This window comes from Melospiza georgiana, chromosome 14 (genome assembly GCF_028018845.1).
Source record: "Melospiza georgiana isolate bMelGeo1 chromosome 14, bMelGeo1.pri, whole genome shotgun sequence".
Lineage (NCBI taxonomy): Eukaryota > Metazoa > Chordata > Aves > Passeriformes > Passerellidae > Melospiza > Melospiza georgiana.
In genome coordinates, this window is record NC_080443.1 from 17,061,536 (window position 1) to 17,083,525 (window position 21,990).

Here is a 21,990-nt window from a genome sequence, read left to right on the forward strand (position 1 = left end):
ATGGCCCAGAGGCAAAGTCCCTGCAGTGGGGGATTATTTCATTAATATGGTTGTTCTGTGCCCTGGGCAGTGCCCAGGGTCAGGGTCAGGGAGGCTGTGTGCAGTGGCAGGTGATGGCTCTGCTCTGGTCGGGCTGCAGCCTGGCTGCTCACCTAGAACTGCAAATCCTGCAAAAATCACAGCCCGGGAGCCATTCTCCCCCTTTTATCAGGCCAGTCCTGGGAATTGAGCTGTGTGATGAGTGTTGAGCCCAGCAGCCTTGGAAGAGCTGGGAAGGGAGTTTGTCCCAGGCTGTCCCAGGATCTCCCTCCTTCTCCTGGCCCAGCCTCTTTGTCTGGCTCGTTGCAGTGGTTGTTCACTGCAGCCAGAACTAATCCATCTCCCTTTCTTTCCCTGCTTCAAACGCTTGTCTTGTGTTAGAGCTTTGAATGGATTGAAAAAAAAGAAAAAGGAAAAAAAAAGAAAAAGCAACTGTCTGAAATGAAAGAAGAGTGCAGATGAGATGAGCACAGACAGAAGGAAAATGTTTTTGAAAAGGGAATAGGTGGGAGGAGGAGAAACACTGTAGGCTTTTAATAAGTAGTTTAGTTTTATTCTTGTGCTGTGTTTGTTTCATGTTTCCTAGCTCACATTGAAGGGATTACAGGCTGTGCAGATTTTATGTTCAGGTCCCACTCATGCGACCAAATTTTATATATTTCAATAGGAGATGATTTCCTTCCTTCCTTTCTTTCTTCCTCCTCCTCCTGGGGAAGCAGACTGATTTCTTTTCTCTGCCCTGTCACAGACCTGCCCTGCTCCCCAGCTTTGAGAAAAGCCAGTGACACTGTCCCATTCTGTCTGCAGTTACATTCCAAAACAATTTTTTTCTTACTCTTACTCCTTTGAAGCTCAGCCATGAAAAATTGATTTGTTCATATTATTAGTAATCACAGCTCTCTGGATTGCTCAAGAAGCAGCTTCAGTGGTGTAACACTTAGCCTGAGATGTCACAGGAGCTAAGCCTCAGAGTGGCTCTCAGCTGTTAACTTTCTGTTAGAAAAGATTTGTAGGTGCCGTATCTCGTGTGATGTGAAGCACCTTTAACACCTCTGGATTTTCTAACTCAGCTTTTTGACTTCTGAGTCTCCTCTGCTCAAAAAAAAATCTACTTTTAGCACTGTTTGTATCTACCAATAAAAATGTGCTGTTTTTAGAATAAAATCAGCTAGGAGTTTCTAAAGGGTGTGCATATTTAAATAACACAAAATGTCTGAACTGTGTTCTCACACCTGACAAACATGGTGAGACCTGTGGCACTTCTCAGGGCTGCAGCTATAGAAAGGTGACATCAGCTGTCTCCTACTGAGACCTGGTGTTTTAACAAGAGACTTTGAGCTGAACCTGAACACAGGCCAGAATTCTGTGTCACCGACCCATTCAATGTGTCTGTGGGTCAGAAACAAAGAATAATCTCATAGATAGCTTTAATTAATCAAAGCTTTGTTGAAAGAACCCAGAAAGCTCATCCTGGAGATGCTGTGTCAGAGGTTTCCTTGCATTATTTCAGTTTATGTGACAAGCCCCATCCTCAGGTGTGTCATGATATTCACTTTACACTGACTAAATGGAAAAACAACCCCTGTAATGAAGTCCTGCTTCGTGTCTTGCTGTTGTTCTGAGACATTAAACAGAGTTGATCATCTTCCTTATTTGTTCAGTGGCTAAGCAGGTGAGGGACTTTTTGTCTCTGGAAAGAACCTGATGAATAGGGGATCACAAAGGGCTCTTGCTGCCACTGACTCACACTCACTTCAGGTTTGTGAGACACCCCTTGTCTCAGAGCTGGCTCTACTTTAGACCTGAGAACAGAATTTTTCATGTAGGAGAAGATTAGGTTCAGTGGCTTCCAGCACAACTGACATGGGCACGAGGTTTCTTTTTTGGATTACTGTAACTTCACATGTGCTCTTCTGGCTTTTAATGCACTAAACCACTTTCAGTGGTCCTCATGGGTTGGTTGCTTGCATGACATAGCACACATTTTTGTAACCTGAACTCACACTGCTCTTGAGCAAATGATAACTGCTTCCCTGGTTGGTTTTTACATCATAATTCTCCATTCAGGTAAAGCTTCTCTGCATGTTGCTTCTTAAGAGTACCCTGCTCATGCATTTAAATTTTCTTTTTTTTGTGAACACATCTTTGTGGATTGTCCAACATCATGTGTGGTATTAATTTATGGACATTTCTGGTTTTTGTGGTTCAAAAGATGGATGAGACTTTTGGAAATGCATCCATCTTCAATTTCTCTGAGCCAGAAGTTTCCCTTTGCAAAACTGCATTCTTTTGGAACAGTTCCTGTGCATATGTTGTCTGTCTGTAATGCTATCAGTAGATACTGTCCATTTGAGAACATTACACCTTGTTCCTTCCCAAAGACACACCACACTTTTGTGCCAAGTTTCCAGTAAGCTGCAGCCAATACTCTGGTTTTTAACACTGAAATCCAAAAGGTAGCAGCACTAAGAGGAGATGGCAGGCTCTTCTAGGTTGTTTCTACAGATATCCCCAGGTGTTTCAGCCCTTGTGAGATTCACTTCTGTGTGTACTCATTGTTACCAATGGCACTGGGAGCCAGGGTCTGGGCTTTGTGTCAGAAATGGATTTGGGGCTTTCTTGGGCTTATGTCTTATAGCAAAGAAAATTTCCAGTTAAATGTAGAGGAGAGCTTTAAATAGCAGTGGCCTGGTAATTGCTCTACCAACTTAGATGAAAGTATTACTTAGTGATTAAATGTCAACAGGTTTCATAAACAGCAAATGTCTTTAAGTTGACATAAAGAAGGCCTCTCTGGAGGTCACTGTAAATACCAGATTTATTGTGCTTCAATGGAGAATGTGCTGGAGATGGAAAGGGAAATGTCACTGTAGATTTTGAGAGTGCTTCAGTAAACCAGAAAGGTTGTTGGTGCCCACAGTAAAAAGCTTTTAACTCCTTGAACTAGCTGTTGGCAAACCATACTTAAAACCTGGTGACGTTAACATTAACAAAATGTTCATTTTGCAGGTCAGACTATGATGACTGGAGACCAGCCCTGGCCAGCTTGCTTCAGCCTATCCCATTTCCCAAGGAGTGAGTTGGCACTGCTTTAGTATTTACTGCCTTGTTCTTGTTACTGCTTTTTTATGGTGAAATATACGTCAAGTGAAAAGGGGTGGCAGCAGGAGCTTTGTGCCTCTAGCATTGATTTAGAAACTGAAGCTGATTTTGGCTGATGCTGAGGGATGTGAAGACCTCCCCACGTTCAGCTTCCTTCCCCATTTCTCTCAGATGATCCTGAACAGAAATCTGGTTAACTAGAGCCAGGCAGACAGGAAGGGAGGAAAGCTGGTGAGGAGGAGAGCAGAGTGAGAGATTCAGTGGGGGAGGAAGCTTCGCTGGCGTCACAGACTCCTGTCATTTGGATTTTGCATTCAATGAAGGAGCTGCCCTACGGATCAGCCCAGCTCCCCTGGAAACCTATTAATGAGCAGTGGTGTTTATAAAGTGCAGACCTCCATGGACAAAAATTACAACCTGTAATTGTACAATTTGCTGGCTTATCACATCCCCTGATGACCTGATGTCTTGAATCACAGAGGTCTAATCCTCCACGCCAGGTTACCTGGGCTACAGTGAGAGCTTGGAGATGGGTAACAGAGACATCATTACCTAAGTCTAACCTGAGTCTTGGGGGACCTGTAAACCATACCATGATCCAAGGCACTTCACAAAATGGCCATTAATTGCTTTACTGATGTATGATGCTAATTAGCTGCGACCATAGCCTAATTGCCTTGCAATTAAGGAATACACCTGGCTGTTGGAGAGAGGCAAAACCCTGTAATTATATAATGGTACTGTAAGTCTTTTACTTTCTTCTGACCCAAAGCTCCCACTGATATTACTCAGAGCCTTGTCTAAGACAGACTCAAGAAAAGCTACAAGTTTTGTTCCAAGTAATTTTCCCCTCTAGGTTAATGAAAGAGGCTTTATCTGATTTTTTGAAACTTTTTTTTTGTCTTATTTGCTGCAGTTGCTTAGCAAGTCCTTTTATTATCTGGAAAGAACTGAAAAGTGCTTGTTTGGTTTTTTTGGACTCTTTTTTTACCCCCCTTCTCCTTTCTCTCAGATGCTCATACTCTTCTGTTTTCCATTTCAGGGCTCTCGCACATGAGAAATTCACAAAGTAAGTTTCTGGGGCTCCTTTGTTTTATTGAATAAATTCTTGTATTAGTCAATAATAGCAGTGATGCATTATTCAGTATTGTGTCTGTAATGGCTTTTATCTGTGAAGGACTGTAGGCATGTTCTGTTAGCAATAAAAAGTTCTCTTTGTAATTTATTGTGCTAGCAGGAGCCCAAGGACTAAAGCCACTGGGTGCTGATAGAATTTACAAAGGAGTTTGTCAATGCACATCTCAGAAACATTTTCTAGGCTATTGTGAACAGACACTGTCCTTGGTAATAACTTTTAGGCATCATGTTTCCTTTCTGTGGAAGGAGTTCAACTTGTTTCTCTCTAAATTGCATTAATAGATATAATTTTAGGTGTTGTTCAAGAGAAATGTGATACTTGTGTAAATACTGCAACCAGCAACTGCTTATTCTTGTCCTTCTCATTCTTATTTTTTTCAGGGAGCTGAAATACGTGATTCAGAGATTTGCAGAGGACCCGAGGCAAGAAGTGAGTTTGTTGGCAGTTTACACAGAGCATTAGCTGGAGGGATTGGAACTGCACTTGTTCAGATCTCTCCTTAAGTAGCTTGTTCCAAAACACAGTGTGGTTTTACTCTGCCTAGATCTCTAAGCAGTAGTGGCCTCTCAGGGTGGTTTATGTGTAAGGTTTATGTGTTGTCACCTCCTTGTCTGGCCTCAGTTGATGTCCTTGTTCTAAACTGCAAGCAGAAAGATTTTTCTGTGGGGTCACTCAGAGCTTTTCATCTTCTGTACAAAAGAAGAGATTTTGTGTAGCTGTGTTTCAGCTCTGTTGTGTGCAAATGCCTGTAATTCTCATGAATTGGCAGCAGGAAGGGGGTGGGAGTGTTGCTGCAGCCTCGTGGTGCCTCAGAGCTGCACTCAGAGCCTGCTCAGCATCATCAGCTTTGGCTGAGTCACAGGGAACCTCTCATCCACGGTGACTCTTGCTTTTGGCATGAAGGCAGGAAAGCTCCCTCAAACTGTGGGTGAAGCTGTATCATCACTGCCCAGGACTCCTCATTTCCATGGGTTTTGCTCTTGTGAGCAGTAGTTACCCTTGCCAGAAGAGACCTAGAATGGCACCAGGATTTCATCTGTCTCCAGAGTTCTGTGCCCTAAGGAAAGAATTTACCTCCCCCCGCCCCACACACCTCTCAAAAATTGAAATGGAACATCTGTTTCTTCAAGTGAGGGGGGGAGGGAAAGAAAAGGAAAAAATAAAGCCTAATTATGACTTCTCTATTAAATTGTGGGACTAAATATAGTAATCTCTACAGTGGGCCAAATTTAGACTAATGGTTGCTCACTGGTGCCAGTTTTCCAGTGCAGCTTCTGTGCTCTGTATCCCTGTTGAGTTTTCCCTGTGGATTTCCTTCACCCTGACTCTGGTTGAATTTTATTAGAGCAGGAGTAATAAGAATTGTTAATTATTGGAATGAGCAAGGCATCAGCCATTTGGTATGCAGATCACATCAGATGTATAGACACACATGCTGGGAGGACAGGGGAAAATGACAGAAGCTGAGAAATTTGTGGGGTTTTTCTGTTTGGATTTTTGGTGATGTTTTTTTCCAAGTGAAAGGAGCTGTTCTAGATTAGAGCCATTTTGTGTTTGATTTGTGTAAAGGGCCATGCAATAAGGGATGGTGCAGCTTCCCTCTTGGTTATACTGAAAAAATGGATTCTGAGAGGGGAAACTGGCCTGCAGCTCTGCAGATTGGAATATTAACCACAGGATTTCCAGCAGTCCCTGGTTCTGCAGTTCCCTTTGGCCCAGTGTGGGAGATGCTGGTGGTTATTGGCAGGAGCTGTAACCTTCCCAATGTGTTCCCTTCTTGGCAGGTGCACTCGTGTTTGCTGAGTGTGAGGGCTGGCAAGGACGGCTGGTTCCAGCTGTACAGCCCTGGGGGAGTGGCCTGTGATGATGATGGAGAGCTCTTTGCCAGTATGGTAGGTGTCTGCAGCAATGGGACTTTACAAACTTTGCAATAAGTAACTAGTGCCTGGTTAGCAGTAACAGGATTTACTTGTTTTTGTCAAAAAATAAATTATCAAAATCACTATTTTGTTAACCATGAGTGTTCATCAGAAAATCCAGATCTTTCTGCCCCCAAATCCATTGACCTCCCTTGCAGTCACAGCTTGGTTATTAGCACATTACTGTTCTCTTTTTGAACCTTGGCATGTTTTCTCACTGGTAGTGTAATACACAAACCAAATTTGTGCATATGTATGTATTTCTGTACTTATAAATATCTGTCTTTGTATAAAAAAACTCTCACAGAGAACATGGAAAAGTGGGAGACAGACTGTTCTGTACATCCACACCTATAGTTTACATTTGTAGGCTACCCTGGAATTTAAAACCAACAGTTACATTGGTTTAATCAAGGGATGGATGGATAGATATAAAAAGGTGTTACCAGTGTTTCTGCATTGTTGTGAAGAGGTGTAATTAGAAACCAGCATTCCATTTCCAGCAGTTATTTCTTTTGTAACTCTGAGAAGGGCTAGACAGAAAATAACAGGTTTTAATCAGTGATGTGATTTAAGCACATCACTGTCTTCCTGTGCAGCCTGGGTCAAGCCACTCTCTCTATGAATTCTCCATATACCAAGTAAGATGGAAATTATATTACTGCCTTTCCCTGGTGAGGGGGAAAACATTTGTTGAAGTTGGCTTTGTGAAGTGACTTTCTGCACTTTGTGCATCTCCCACATGCTGAACATTCTGGGACTTACAGAACATCAGTGTCTGTCTATACCCTGAAATTCAGATGGATCAGTTACCTCTGAAACTGATAATGGAAGAAGAGTGTTTACAAAAGGTTTCACCCCTCTTCACTGTTCATCTGTCTTTTATCTTTGAAAAGCGAATTTCTTCAGAACTGTATCATTTCTCCTGAGAGCCATTCAGGATATTTATGAGCATCAGGAGATGGCGTGCATGAGAAAGCACAATGCTAACACACATTAATATGCAGCACTCTGTGCCCTTTGCAAGGATGTTGATAAATACTTAAAGAGCTGCTAACGACTAACCATAAAGCTGGAAAAACACCCTGTTCTGAGATGCACCTAATGTTACTTTACTGTCAGTATTTTCCATTTCTCAAGAAAACCTCTAAAAAAACTTAATGAAAACTGCATGAAATGAAATCTCTTTTGGCTTGGAGGTTCACATTTTTAAAGGCCACCTGAGCTGATGGATGCTTAAGGAAAAAAAGATTTTCTGTTTTTCTAAAGAGGTTGCTGATAATGAAGCCATGATTCACATAGAATTGACCTCATCATGGCATGGTTGTGATATTTTAGCAGTATTGAACATAGTGCAGGCAATGCCATGAGCCAGGGGTGCCACAGAATGCATTTACAAGGTTATTGTAGGGTAGTGCTGATGTTGAGTCCACATAATGGAGCTCTTCCTGCCTAGGCTGTTGGAAAATGCAAATTCTCACATAGTGCTTTTCAGCAAATGGTGAATCGGCCATCTGGGTTATGAAATAAGACTTTCTTCTATGAGCCCAGCATTTAATCTCTAAGGGATTTTCATTGGAAATAATATGACCAACTTATTTTCTGAGAAGAGACATATTTGATTTGTACGAGTGGCTTTGCATTTCTGCCGTAGGCATTGCTATGTGATATCACATGGTGCTTTCTGGAGCTTTCAGAGAGTCTGCACAACAGTTTGTCAGCTCAAGGACTCAGAGGAGTGCCACTCAGGGCATTTTGTCAGCAGTTCTTTCCTTTCAGGGAAAACTGAGCAAAAGAGAAAGCAGGATAAGAGCATGAAAACCCATGAAGTCATCTCTGACTTAGTGCTCAGGACTGCTGGATTTTCTTAAAGCCGCCCTTCCTTCCTTCCCCAGTCAGGTCCTGTGTGTTTATCCTGAAGAGGTGAATTTGTCTGTCAGCAGCCCTTATCCAGGGCCAGCAGGTTGCCAGCAGCAGTGCCTTTTACCTAGACACCCATCCCACAGAGCCCCTGCTCCCCAGCTGGCATTTCCAGAGACGCCCAACGCAAACAGATGTGAGAGCAAAACCCCTGGTGCTTCCCCCGGGGCTGGGGTCATCGGGTTACTGGGAATGGGGGCAAGTGCACACCTACTCTGATGGTTCCTGGGGAGCCTCTGTCAGGCTGTCAGCTGGGCTCCTTTATGGGGTAAAACTTCCCATTCCCTCAGATCTCACTGGGCATCACCTTCTTCGAAAAGTCACTTCCATTCAGCAGCAAAGCTGTTAAAACACTGCAACCCTAACTATAAGGAGAGCCTTCATTCCTTTAGGTTTATTGCAAATAAGTAACACTTTTTGACTGTTCAACAATATTCCTTCCAGAGGTATATGTGTTTCTTAGGCCTACACCCCTAATTTTACCTCTGTTTCTTGCATAGGTTCATATTTTAATGGGATCCTGCTATAAAACAAAGAAATTCCTGCTTTCACTGGCTGAAAACAAACTGGGACCTTGCATGCTGCTGGCTTTGAGGGGTAACCAGACGATGGTAGAGGTAAGCCCTAAAAATGTGTTGCCATGAGCAGTGTTCAGGTTCCCAGTGCCTTTCCCAGAACTGGCTCTAGCAGGGGTCAGGTTTGTGTTGTGTCAAACACCAGTGGCTGGTTGTTGTTCTCTGAATTAAGGGGAACAGAATGTTGTTGTTCTGTAGATTTGAGTGTGAATTAAATGAAAGGTGGGTGCATGAATTTTTGGAGAAAGAGGTTTTTTGCTGTAATGCAGCTGCAGAGGTTAGGATGGGAAATAAATGGCCATGGTGCAGTAGGCTGTGGTGAGAGATCACAATTCACAACCACGAGGATTTTCCATGATGAAATGCCTGATTCTTGTCTTGCCACCTGCAAAATGAGCAGTGCACAGGAAGTGCCTTTATAAAACCTTATTTGCTTGCATTAATACACTTTTTTTATGCTTATGATTTGTTATTTTTGTTATGCTAATAGTTTATATATATATTTCTGGGCTCCATAAGAGGAGTTTCTTGATAAATGTCATTATCAGCAGAAAGAGAGTGGATAAATAGATGGAAAGAGTTAGTTTTTCATTGACTTAGATTTTTGCATGTTAATTTAATCCAGTAAATAAAGGAGCATGCTGCATGCATTTGAATATAATGTTGCTGGATTTTTTTTTTCTTCATTAAAAATAATTGAAATTGTGGAGGGAATAAAAGCTTTGCATTTTAATTGCAATGGCATGATACATAGCTGAAAAGGAAAAGCAGTGTGGGGAGACAGCTTGTGTCCTAAATCTTGTGACCCACTGGACTCATCCCTTGGGATCTGCCTTTCTCCTGGCTTCCCCAGGGTGAGCTGGGGGTGTTCCCAGTGAGGTGGGGATGTCCTGGCCACAGCAGAGAGCTCCCAGCAGCTTCTCTTGGTGCCCTTCACCTATCCTGCCTCGTGGGCTGGGTGCACCTCACACGTGTTCTGCTTGCACAGAAACCCCAGCATTAGGGATGGAAAATCCCTGGTGTGCAGTGTCCCAGCTCTGCCAATGCCCAGCCCAGCCCCTGGACCTGGGGAATGCTGGATGGATTGTACCTGTTCTGGAGAGGGCTGTGGCATGGAGCCATCTCCCAGCTCTGAGGCAAATAATTGCATGTCTCAGAAGGAATGAGCACTAATGGGGAGCAGGATAGACAGGCTGGCTTTTGGAGATTACACTTCATTCTTTACAAATAAAAAATTAATTTTGTGTGTTGGAAGTGGCATAAATATTGCTATGATATCCTCTACTCTACCCTCCTTATTGCATGCTCTAAAAACTTAGCCAGGAATTTAAACTGCCATGCCCAGTGTAATTAGGATATTTGAAAGAAATGGAATGAAAGCCCTGCACTGACCACTCTCCTTTTGTTCTGCTGCTAGATGTGTTTGATGCTGGAATACAACATCATTGACCATTCTCCTTTTGTTCTGTTGTTAGATTTTGTGTTTGATGCTGGAATACAACATCATTGACAATAATGACACCCAGCTCCAGATCATCTCCACCCTGGAAAGCACAGACGTGGGAAAGAGAATGTATGAACAGCTGTGTGAGAGGCAGAGGGAGTTAAAGGAGCTGGTATGTCACCCTGCACACATTGCCATAGCACACTGGGCTCTGTGCTCTCCACAAATGGAGGTACAAAAGAAAGACAAGCAGGATGTGAAATTCCCAGTTAACAACAGGATGGGAGCAGTCCTCAGAGGGTTTCACTCTGAATATATATACTGTGTGATATTTACTGATGTGACTAATCCCATACTATGTTTATGAATGATATCCAATAACCTGCTTAGGATCCCTGTGAAGGAATAAAGGTGAAACCCTGCTGTCTCAAGATCTTACAAGTCAGCTTGTCAAATTCTGCCACCTTTTGACATATGAGTAGCAAATGGTTCTGGTGCTGGCCAGCATTTCTGAATGCTCTGGCATTCACAGCATTTCACTGAGATGGTCTTTAGGTCCAGTTCTCAGAGCTAGAGCCCACAGAAAAAGATTCTTCCTGATTTTAAAGAGAGGCCCTACAGATTTAAAATGGGCCTGCTCGCATGAGCACTTTTTCACCTAGGCAAACATACCCACAAACTTCCTCTTCCCTCTTGCACATTTATATTTGTCTTTAACCCCTTCTCGCAGCGTGATTTTTTGAAGTCAAGCAAATTATTTTATCAGCTGGGCTATCTTAACTCCTTTGCTCACTTTGCCCTGCATTTTAAAGCTGTTTCCTTTTAAGTGAAGTTAGCCAAATGCTGGCAGGCTGAAGCAGACAAAGGGCATGAAGACCCACTTAGCTGTGTCCCCAGGGATACAAGAGGCTCACTCAGGGCAGGGGAAGCAGGGATGAGGTGGAAGGGCTGGCAGGAAGCTTTGAAATGGGAGCAGGGTTAGTGCTAGTGAGGAGCTTGCTGTACTTCAGTGAGTCTGAAATGTAGAATGGCAGCTTGTTTGACCAAAATATCTTCTCTTTTACAGCAAAGAAAAGGTGGCCCCACAAGATTAACACTGCCATCCAAGTCCACAGTAAGTTAATCATGTCAATAGAAAAACACCTTTGTCTTTCCATATTTAAACACTTGATTTATGTTTGCCATGTGGCACAGTGGTTTTGGGCAGTTAGTGGGGAGCCATTGCACTTGCTCTGTCAACACAACTGGAGTTTACACAACTAGGGCACATTTCTGCTCTTGGGTCTGTACAGCAGTTTCCAACCCCAGCAGCAGGCTGTCACATTTATAGTGCTGCTCAGATTTGGAATGGCAGCTCTGGGGACAGAGCTTTGCATTACAAAGGCAAACTTCACAATGTCCAGTTCTGGATTTTAGTCATGGAAGTCTCAAAGAGACCCAGCACTATTGCATTTAAGCTTGGTGCAGACCCAGACTAACTTCACTGAGGCCAGGTAATGGTTCTGAGCACAGGTGGGACCTGGACCTCATGGTTAAATCTTCATGATGTTTAAAGACCCATCTTCAGCATTTGCTCTGACACTGAGGCCTCTGTGTCTCACAAGGATACACAAGCAAAGGACATTTTTGTCCTGATGTTTGGACAGATTTTTCCCAGGGTGTGTGAAGCAACGCTGCCACAAGAGCCCAGCTGCTTGCCAAACAAACAGAAACTGCTCTGTGTGGTTCTCTGTTACTGTAAACAAGTGGAGCAGTTGTGCAACTCGCTCTGGTTACCAGTATCGGTGACACTTCCAGGCTGGGCACCCACAACCTCCCTCACCAATCCCTGTCCTCCTTCAGGATGCAGACCTGGCCCGCCTGCTGAGCTCGGGCTCTTTTGGGAACCTGGAAAACCTCAGCCTGGCCTTCACCAATGTGACAAGTGCTTGTGCTGAGCACCTCATCAAACTGCCTTCGCTCAAGCAGCTGAACCTGTGGTCAACTCAGGTGAGTGCTCTGCAGCTGAGGCTCAGGGCAGGAACCAGTGCTGACTAATTCTGAAATTCCACACTACGTCAGCACAAGAAGAGTGTGTGTAGAGGCTTGCTTAGATGACTTTGTCCTCCTGCTATTTTTACAGGGCCTTCCTGTGGTTTAGCTCATCTTGGCAGCTGATTTTTTTTTATTCTTCACCCCTTTTTTTTCTCAGATTTTTAATTTTTGTTTTATTTTTAGTTATAAATTGTTGCTACTGTCTTGGGTTGAATGCTCCATTTTGGCATAGTTGCTGCTGTGTGCTGAGTAGAACCTGTGCTGCTGTTCATCTGGGAAATGCTTCTGCTTTCACCCAGTTAGGGTAAAAAAATGATGCTGCAGCTCGCATGGTCAAGCAAAGCACAGTCTGCAGTTTAGGCAGTGAATTGCTTGAAAGCTGATCAACCCAACAGCAACAAAAAGAAACTCAGATAATGAATAAATAGAAGGAAATTATAATGAGAATGTGATTATTTTCTAAGCAAAAAAACCCCAAGTTAACTGAACAAATTACTCAGCTGTTGACTGAAGGAACTTCTAAAATTAAATTTTTTCTTCTATGTTTCCCTGCTGGTTTTGCTCTCTGAGTTTCTCCACTGAATAGGTTTTCCCCATTTTCTGTTAGCACCTATTTATAGTGCTGACTGAAAATGCAATTATTGTCAGTGCAACCACAGAAAGCAGCATTTTTTTACCGAAATGTCATGTAAATATTTTGTTTTGTTTTCTTAACTACTTTGTATCCCAGAAATATCCCTTTTCTTTTTTTATGGGGAATATGAAGTAGAAACTGATTGCTTGCTTGTTTTAACTGTTTATATGTCCTCCAGATTTGTCTTAACAATGTAACTTTTGCATCTGAGAAACTTAGATGCTTTTTGTTCAAAATGAGTTTGATTTTACTGAACAAAGAGCCTGCTTTTTGTGAAGGGTTTTTTTTTTATTAAAAAGGAAAAGAAAAGGGTTTAGATTCCATTTTATTTTGCGATATCCTGGTTTCCATTAATCTAGAATTTAGAAACAGCAGAAACCAAGTGGGTCAATAGAACAATTACCCATCAATAGTGCATTGTTCTTGAGACCAAAATAGCTAATTAATACCACTTGCACTGTGCTTTTTTTGTGTGATGTGGTTGGGAACTGGCTGAGGCTGCCATAACCATCGTGTATAGCCTGGGTGGGAGCCCACTCGTACAAAGTCCAGGCTTCAAAGGCACCAGTCTAATTAAGAGATGGCCTGTGGTTAAGTGCACACAAGTCACTGCCTTTCTCTGTTCCCTGCCTGCGAGACAGAGATCACAGAATCACATAATGAGAATAATGAGGTTGGAAGAGACCTCTAAGATCATCAAGCCCAACCTATGCCCTAACACCTCAACTAGACTATAGCACCAAGTGCCATGTCCAGGCTTTTTTTAAACACATCCAGAGATGGTGATTCTGCCACTTCCCTGGGAAGAGCATTCCAGTACTTTATTATTCTTTTGGTGAAAAATTTCTTCCTAATATCCAACCTATACCTTCCCTGACATAGCTTGAGACTGTTCTCTGGTTCTGTCAGAGACTGATCCCACCTGTCTGCAACCTCCCTTCAGGAAGGTGTAGAGAGCAATAAGGTCACCTTTAAGCCTCCTCTACTCCAGGCTAAACAGCCCCAGCTCCTTCAAACGTTCCTCACAGGGCTTGTGTTCCAAACCCCTCACCAGCCTTGTTGTAAATAAAACTCTTTGCTTTCTCTGCTGTCATTGGTGATGGCGGTGAGCGTTGGAGGGCTTGGTCCAACCCAATATCCACAGCCCTGTTTGCACTGAGGTTCTTGCAGAGGGGTGGGTGGCCCAGCTTGTGCCTGACCCAGCTGTGTTTGTGCCCCAGTTCATGTCTGACCCAGCTGTGCTTGTGCCTCAGTTCATGTCTGACCCAGCTGTGTTTGTGCCCCCGTTCATGTCTGACCCAGCTCTGTTTGTGCCCCACAGTTCGGCGACGCGGGGCTGCGGCTCCTGTCCGAGCACCTCACCATGCTGCAAGTGCTCAACCTGTGTGAGACCCCCGTGACGGACGCTGGGCTGCTGGCACTGAGCTGTGAGTGACAAACGGGGGCTCTGTGGGACACTTGGGCGGCTTCTGAGGAGTTCATGTGTGTTTGGGCAGGGGCTGGATCTTCTGCAGGGGTTTAGGACAGGCTGTGGCTGTGTTTGGGTTTGGTCTCCCCTCCTCACTGCCCAGTCCTGCAGCTGTCCAGCTGTGGGATGGTGACCTGAGCCTGATGGCACTGGGTGGCCTCGTGTGGGCTTTGTCCTCCTGAGCCATACTCCAGATCTTGCCTCTGGCTTCACTGATGGCTCCTGTCCCCATCTCACGTGGTCACCTGTTGCCCAGGGACTTCCCAGATTTCTTCCTGTGGGTACCCCTCTGGGTGGGACCTGCCTTTGTGCTGCAGGAGGTGAAGATTGCAAAGCCACCTGGCAGCTTCTCTGTGCAGCAGGTTCCCTACTCCTCCTGGCATTTTTTGTTCCTTACTCTGCCTGTTCTTGGTTTAAACAAGGCAAGGCAGAGCGAGGCATGCAGGATTCCCTGAGCACTGGGAGGAGCTCAGTGTGCTGGAGTGAAACTCCCTCCTGCTCCCAGCAGTGCATTACAAACCTCTCTGCTGGGTTTGGAGGGCTGCTTTAATAGGCTTGATCCTACGCAGACGTGCCAGACAGGCCAGTAGTTATGGCTCATCTTAGGAAACTATTCTGCTAAGTACTGGAGCCTAAAATGGGAATGGGGGGAGGAGAGGGAGGACTGCCAGATCAGCATGGCCCCTGTGAGCCCATGCAGAGCAGTGAGAACGGGCACTATTCAGAATAATGTGCAGGAAACCGATTATGAGAAGTTGACTGAACTCCTTTGAAGTCAGCAGTCTTAAGCATATGCTTAATGGCCCTTCCTAAATAGGGACTTTTTCCTGGATGAGGGCCCAAACAGCTGTTTATCCATTTGTATTTCTATATTTTATGCTATTCAGCTTTTTCCTGGGAGTGCTGCACATAGTCATGTCTTGTTTATGCTTTGGCCTACTGCAAGCATGATATTTTAAGAAAATGCAGCATGATCATAAATATATGTGTGTTTTCTGTTTCAGCCATGAAGAGCCTGTGTAGTTTAAATATGAACAGCACCAAACTTTCAGCGGATACCTACGAAGATCTCAAGGTATTTGTGAATTGCATCCTCTAAAGATGAGAAGTGTCTGTAGCAAGAGATGTAGGGAGAAATGACCCTGTGGAGTGGGTAGCATGAAAGTTATCTGAAGAGGGTGAAGTGGGTTATTTTGTGGATATAATGATTGAAAGCAGCATTGTGAGGTTGCTGGACCCAGGAAACATTTAATATACTGAATGGAGAAGTATGAGATAGAATCAGCAGCTCAATGTTTTCACCTGTGCTATCAACAGTAAAGGCTTTATCAGTAAAAGTTTCATAAATTGATTGTTTCTGATGAGGATACAGAGACAGGTACAATCTAGTGCACACCATATCCTGTACTATTAACAGGACCAAACTAACTTGGGTGAACAGTATTGTCCAGCTTTGATTTGGAAAGCCAAGTGAGAACTGAAAGCATCAAGGAAGATGCAAATTTATCTTGACACCTCTAGGACTGGAAATGGGCTCTGAGCAGAAATGTCTGCACAGATGCCCAGTTCTGAAATTTGGCATGTAATGTCTGGTTTTGCTGTGAGTTTATAACCACAAAATGGTGTAAAATGGTGTAAAGAACCAGGATGGCAGCCCCAGGTGGTTACAGAGCTTGCCTGAGATGTGTTGGCTTTCATGACTTCACGTGGACTTTGCTTTCATTCTGATGGTGTGTGAGCTGCACCTCCCAAAATCTTACCTTAGAGACCCAAGGACTCAAGATGAAACTTGACATTTGCTTGTCTTAGATGTTGAAACAGATTGGGCCACGTTTACTTAAAAGGTCACAACCTTGGGTTGAGTTTGGAACTTGAAGCAAGTCCTGTAACTGCTCTGCTTTCAAAATTCACTGCAAACATCTATCTTTGGTTCTGGCTGTTGAGCCAGGGCTCCCCCAGGGACTCAGCTGCAATGCTGCTTGCATGGAGTTTTCAAGATCAAATTTTAAAAATTTGTATCACAATTGTATATGCAAAGAAGTCCTTGGAATTAACAGCTGGCTTGCAGATGGGTTCACACAATGGAGCTTGTATCAGGCCCCAGGCATTTACAAACAATCAAGGTCAATGCTGTATTTGGCCCAGGGCTGTGAAATTGCATCCATGAAAGGCTCCCCTGGTCCCACCCCTGCTTCTGAGCCCCCTTGCCACTCACTTCTTACTGAAACTCATATTTTCCTAACTGGTTCCCTCTGCTCTGGTATGGCTTTAATAGTCCTTAGCAGCCACAAAAGAAAGTGACTTGACAGGGCAAACAGCAAAACTGCCTGTGAGCAAAGTCCTGATGATTGCAGAGAATTCAGAAAGCTGACAAAACAGGCAGGCATCACTTTTTCCCCTTTCACCTCTTTCATTGAAATTTATCTTGGTGGCCATTATTTTAGGGCTCTGTGTGTGTTCAAAGGTTGTAGTTTCTCTCCCTGGGGCACATGGTTGTAGGTTTGTTAAGAGCAGCTCAGACTTCAAAGAACCTATTTTTGATACAGATCTTTCCTTCTTCTCACATTGGTCTGCCAGAGCATTTGGGGCACAAGCCAGTGATGACATTTCCTCTCAGCTCCATCCCCCAGCCCACTAAACACGCTTGCACACACACAGACACCCACATATGTACCAGGCAGGCTGAACCAGACAATAAATAAACACCCACTACTGAAGTCATTATTGCCTAACTGAAAAATTATTTGCTGGCAGTGTCTGTAGGATTATGAATAGCTCTTATCAAAATACGCGCGCACATAAATCAAGGAGTGAGGTAATAATGACTCCTAGAAACTTCCAAGTCCTCAATTATGCCCTGGCCTAATTAAATGTGTTTATTTGTTTTGAGAGAATTAGCCATGCAGTTACGGTCAGGGAGCATGGAAAGGGGATCGATGAGTAGGAACAAACAGCTGATCCCTGTGTGCCTTGTGTGGGGTGATCCAGGCATGATACGGCCAAAAGCAGTGGAGTTGTGGAAGGGAGACCACAAAGACACCAAAAGTTGCTAATGTTCCATGAGTTGTGTTAGTACATGGAGGGTAAAATCAGCATTGTGGAGGCTGAAGGAGGAACGTGTCTCTCTCTGATGCAGATGGAGTGCGCTGCCTTCATGGCGAAAGTTGGACAGACACATTTTGCTAAGCATTTGCATAAAAAAATGAAGATGGGGGTTTGATCTGGACCTGGTGGCTGGTGAATGGGTTTTAGATCAGGTGGGACTTAATTCCATGTGTCTGTAAGGGCTGGGCATCCTGTTCCTTTGCCACACCCACATCCAGCTCACTGCTGAGCTCAGCACTGGGCCCAGGGTGTCACGCCTCTTCCTGCAGTTGGTGGTTGACAGATCAACCCTCCCAGTTTGCTGGGAGGTGCTTTGTCCCTTTAGCCCTCCTCCAGATTTGGATATGACCTCTGAATTGAGTAAGTCCAGGGGTTGTTTCCACACAGGAGCTCCCAGGCCGGGGAGCTGTGTCTGCCCTTTACCTCTCCTGGGCTGCCTGTCTTCCTCACCACCAGTGGGGCTCTGTGCTTTCCTAGCCAAGAGGAGGAGGTGCTTTCATCCTCTTTTGGGAGCCCACATTCAAAATACAAGTACAGTATTCAGAGCTGCACAGGTCCCAGGCTTGCTGTCTCACAAAAAGTCACAGGACACAAGGTTTTTCACAATCATCACCAACAACAGTGAGGCAAGGTGCTCTCCTTCCCCAGGAAGTTCTTTCACCCCTCCCTTCTCTATTCCTCCTCCAGATTTGGATACCACTGCTCTGTTAGATAAGCACAGGGAATGATCCCACACAAGAGATTTGACAGGACTTTTTACCTGAGCCCTGAACCCATTGTTAATTCTGACCTTTCCTTCCTCACAGGCTAAACTCCCCAACCTAAAGGAGGTGGACGTCCGCTACACCGAAGCCTGGTGAACTCTCCCTGCCTCCCACTCTTCTCTTTTGCTTCTTGTGAGAAGGAAAAGATTTTTAAAACAGACAGATTAAAACAAACCTGAAAATAACTTTTGGCCAATTCCTGTAGAGCAGTGAGTCTGGGGACTTGGTGGCAGGAGTTGTGGTTGTGGGGTAGCAGAGTGGAGTTGTGTGTGTTGGGAGGATGGGGCAAGCCTGGACCCCATTGGATTCTTTCAGCTTTGTGATTTCAGAATCAACATAATTTAAATTGAAAAGGAAGGAAACAAACAAACAAACAAAAAAAGGACTTTGTAGCAGCAAGAGGATTATAAAGAGGAAAAAAACACCTTTGTGGATTTTATTTGCCTTTGTGTTTTATGCCGTGTGGAGAAAAAAAAATATATTCCTTTGTCCTTACTTACCTGGGTTTCCTTGGCTGGCACCCAGCCAGCCAGAACTCCTGTTTCACCAGTTTTGCTCCAGAAAATCAAACTTCAAAAATCTCAAGAGAAGAAAACCAAAACCAATATGATTTTCACCTCCCCTCATGTCCTTGCAGTTGTTATGCAAAGTAATTTTGTTGTACATAAGATTTACATAATGCACCTATTTAAGAAAATGGTTCACAAATAACAGGTCTGGGACCTGTCTTTTATTTATGAATTGTTAATTCTTTTACCCTTTTTTTGCGTATAGTACTGTATAAACTAGTTTGCTGTCTTGTTGTTATTATTATTTTTTTTAAGGAAATGTCCTCCTTGAAGAATTGCCTTTTAGTAATGCAAACTGTATTATACTCCCTCTTTGTCAACATTCATCGCGTTGTCTTTTTGATTTCAAAATGCCTCAAATGTTATCAAATAGGAAGGAAAATCTTTATCAAGGGGGGCGTGGTTGTTGGGGAAGGGGGTGCAGGGATTAATAAAAGTCACAATTCCTTCCAAAGTCTGAAAATTTTCTTTAGTCTTTTAAGCCATGCCAGATTTAAACACGGGAGATGGGGACAAGGCGTTTCTTTTGCCAATGGGGTGTTTGCAAACTGCAGATTTTACAAGTTGCCTCCGTTGTTCTCTGTTTACGTCCGATATTTCAAAATGAGGAAAAAAAGCTCTCCTTCCACTTTGTGCATCAGCTTTTTCTGGTTTGGTTTTTTTTTTTCCCCTCCCCTCATTCCCTCCCCTGTCCTGTGCCCCCTCCCTGCCCTGTTCTGTGCACGCATTGTTCTGCATGTTCCTCTGGGGAGACTGAGGAAATCGCGGTGTTGCTGATCCGATAGCTCTGACCTGTCTGTAAATGTGACTGCTACATTTTTCAAATTCCACAGTTGCTTAGAAGATGATTTTTTAAAAATTGTGGTTTCTTTTATAACTATGCTGTTGACTTTTTTTTTTCATAATGAGCCTTCATTGTACAGAGCTGCTTATTTTAAAAAAAAATCAAACGAAAACAAAACAAAAAAGTTTTTTCCTCTGTTTAACACTTTTATTTTATTCTTCAGCACCTCAAGGTTTCACATACAGCCAATGTAATTTTTTATATAAATATATATATATATTTAATCTTATTCAGTGGAAAGCCAAGCTTTTTTGTTCAGGTTTTTTTGTTGTTTTCTTTTTTTTAAGTTTGTTGCTATGTAGACAACCCCATTCCAAATGATGTTGTTTTTCTCTTTTTTTTTCTTTTTTTTAAATAATGAAACAGAAATTGAGTCTTAACTCATGTAGTGTGTCAGGTTTTTCCCCCCCTTCAAATCCCACACTGTATGAAGATGCAGTCTGGGAAGGAAGAAGAAGAAGAAAAAAAAAAGAAGAAAAAATATGCCGACATTTTCCTTAGCACTGTTGCTTTTACCAATGGTTTACTACTACTGTTCTGTAGCTGTGTACAAAGAGATGTGAAATAATTTCAGGCAAAAATAAACTGTAAGTGAATATCTTTTAGCTGCGTGCTTTGTGTTTTCTTGAAGGAGCTTTTGGCTGGCCGGTGATGTGGGGATGCTCTGGGAGAGGTGCAGGCTCCAGAGCAGGGGACCAGCAGGCAGCCAGGGTGTTTGCCACCCCTCCCCAGGCTCGAGGAACCACCATGGAGAAGGAGGAGAACAGCTGAGCTCTGTATGTCCTGTTTTGCATCCCTCCCCAGGCCTGTTTTGTGCACTGTCCCCAGTCCTTGGAAGGCTTAAGGGGTCCCTGCAGTGGCCATCAAAAGAGCTGCATTGGTGAGGGGGTTTCTTGCACTGTCGCCTGATGTAGGCAATGAGGGAAGCACTGGGGCATCTCTAGGCTCGAGAGGGGTTTTTGTACATTAAGATGTATTTTAGGTTGCCTCCAAAAGCAGGGATGTGCTGTGTTTGTGTTCTCCTGCTGTCCTGGATGAAGCCCTGCAGGGTGTGGGCTGGATGCCAGCAGGAGACCCAGCTGGAGCTCCACATCTCTGAGCTTCAGCTTTCAAACAAATGAGCCCCACTTGAAACCAATTCCTGCAGGTGTTCTGAGAGCTGCCTTTATCACCTGTGTTACCTGGCTCCTGTACTCTCACTTTTATCTGTATTTCTGTCCTGTTCCACAAAAGAGACTTCAGGACATGGAGAAACACAAGGGTTTGTACCATGCTTCCAGCCAAGCTAAGAAGTGCTCACAGGATGGCCCTTGATAAAGAGAATAACCTGCCTTATTTTTTTTTTCTTTCACTGAAATCAGGCAGCTGTAGCTGAGTCTGTTGGACTTTTTGGGTGTTTCCCCATGAGCAGGCACCACTGCATATGGGCTGTCCTACCCTGGCAACAGCAAGGACTTCACAAAACCTTTCTGGACCCAGAAGAGCCAGAAATATTCCTGGCATGTTGTGTGAGGGACTGAAAAACGGCCCAAGGAAGGAGATCTTTAGGCCTTGGTGAGATGAAGGCATATGTTGGATACAGCTTTTCTTCCTGCTGTGGACAATGACCCATCCCTGATCTCCCCAGGCTTTGCTGCCTTTGGGGGAAGTGGTGACAATGTTTGGGTTCTGCAGCCTCACCTGGATTATCAGTCCTGGAGAAGCCACAGAGCTTTGCTGAGATGCTACGTGGGTGACCTGGAGTGAGCAGGGAATGGGAGTGTGTGAGATCCCCCTTCAACACCTGCCCTGCTCCTCCTTCTGCTGCAGCCTCCAAGGAACTCCTTCTTTGTGCTTCCTCCCTGCTCCTGACTCCTGAAACAGCAGAATCTCCCCCTGCCATGGCAGCAGGCTGAACAAAGTGAGATTGGAGGTGGTGAGAGTGGAGTTAAGTGAAATGGGGCTTGGCTGGAGTCACCACTGTGCCAGGCAGCTTCCCTGGGTGTCAGGCCTGTGGCAGTGACAGAGCAGCCTGGTGAGGCTGTCTCAGGATTGTGTCCTAGTGAGGACTCTCTGTTGGTTACAGGTGAGGATTAGACGTGCTCTAACAGAGATGGTGTGTCTGAGCTTGCACTCTGCATTTCCTGAGCTTTTTGCAGCAGAGCACTGGGCCTCGTGGCTGGCTGCTGGTTTCCCTGGATAATGATGCCTTCCTGCCTGTGCCCAGCTGCTGTTTGCTGATAATGGAGCTGTTCAGAAGCTGCCTGGTTCCATCTGGGACGTGCCTGCAGCCCTCCTTCCCAGGGACTGGGAATGCCAGGGGCTGGTCTGACCCGCAGCTCTCGCCTTTCAACCCGAACTCGTGCAGCAGCTCTGATGCAAGTCCAAAGAGCACAAAGCCTCAGCACTGCTGAGTTTTGGGAGCAATTTTCTCCTGTCCTCATTAAAAGCCTGTG

At 44.3% G+C, this 21,990-nt stretch overlaps 1 protein-coding gene across 1 annotated transcript in view; it reads left to right on the forward strand.

The window, feature by feature from the left end:
• Positions 1–20,158, forward strand: part of CMIP (c-Maf inducing protein) — a 131,273-nt gene extending 111,115 nt beyond the window's left edge. Inside the window, exons 11-21 of the mRNA XM_058034309.1 lie at positions 3,049–3,114; positions 4,184–4,210; positions 4,660–4,708; positions 6,064–6,171; positions 8,619–8,735; positions 10,169–10,309; positions 11,204–11,251; positions 11,980–12,126; positions 14,127–14,232; positions 15,278–15,348; positions 18,185–20,158. Of these exons, the coding sequence (XP_057890292.1) occupies positions 3,049–3,114; positions 4,184–4,210; positions 4,660–4,708; positions 6,064–6,171; positions 8,619–8,735; positions 10,169–10,309; positions 11,204–11,251; positions 11,980–12,126; positions 14,127–14,232; positions 15,278–15,348; positions 18,185–18,238 (934 nt within the window). The 3' untranslated portion in view covers positions 18,239–20,158. The remainder of the gene's footprint in view (positions 1–3,048; positions 3,115–4,183; positions 4,211–4,659; positions 4,709–6,063; positions 6,172–8,618; positions 8,736–10,168; positions 10,310–11,203; positions 11,252–11,979; positions 12,127–14,126; positions 14,233–15,277; positions 15,349–18,184) is intronic.
• Positions 20,159–21,990: the final 1,832 nt, after the last annotated feature.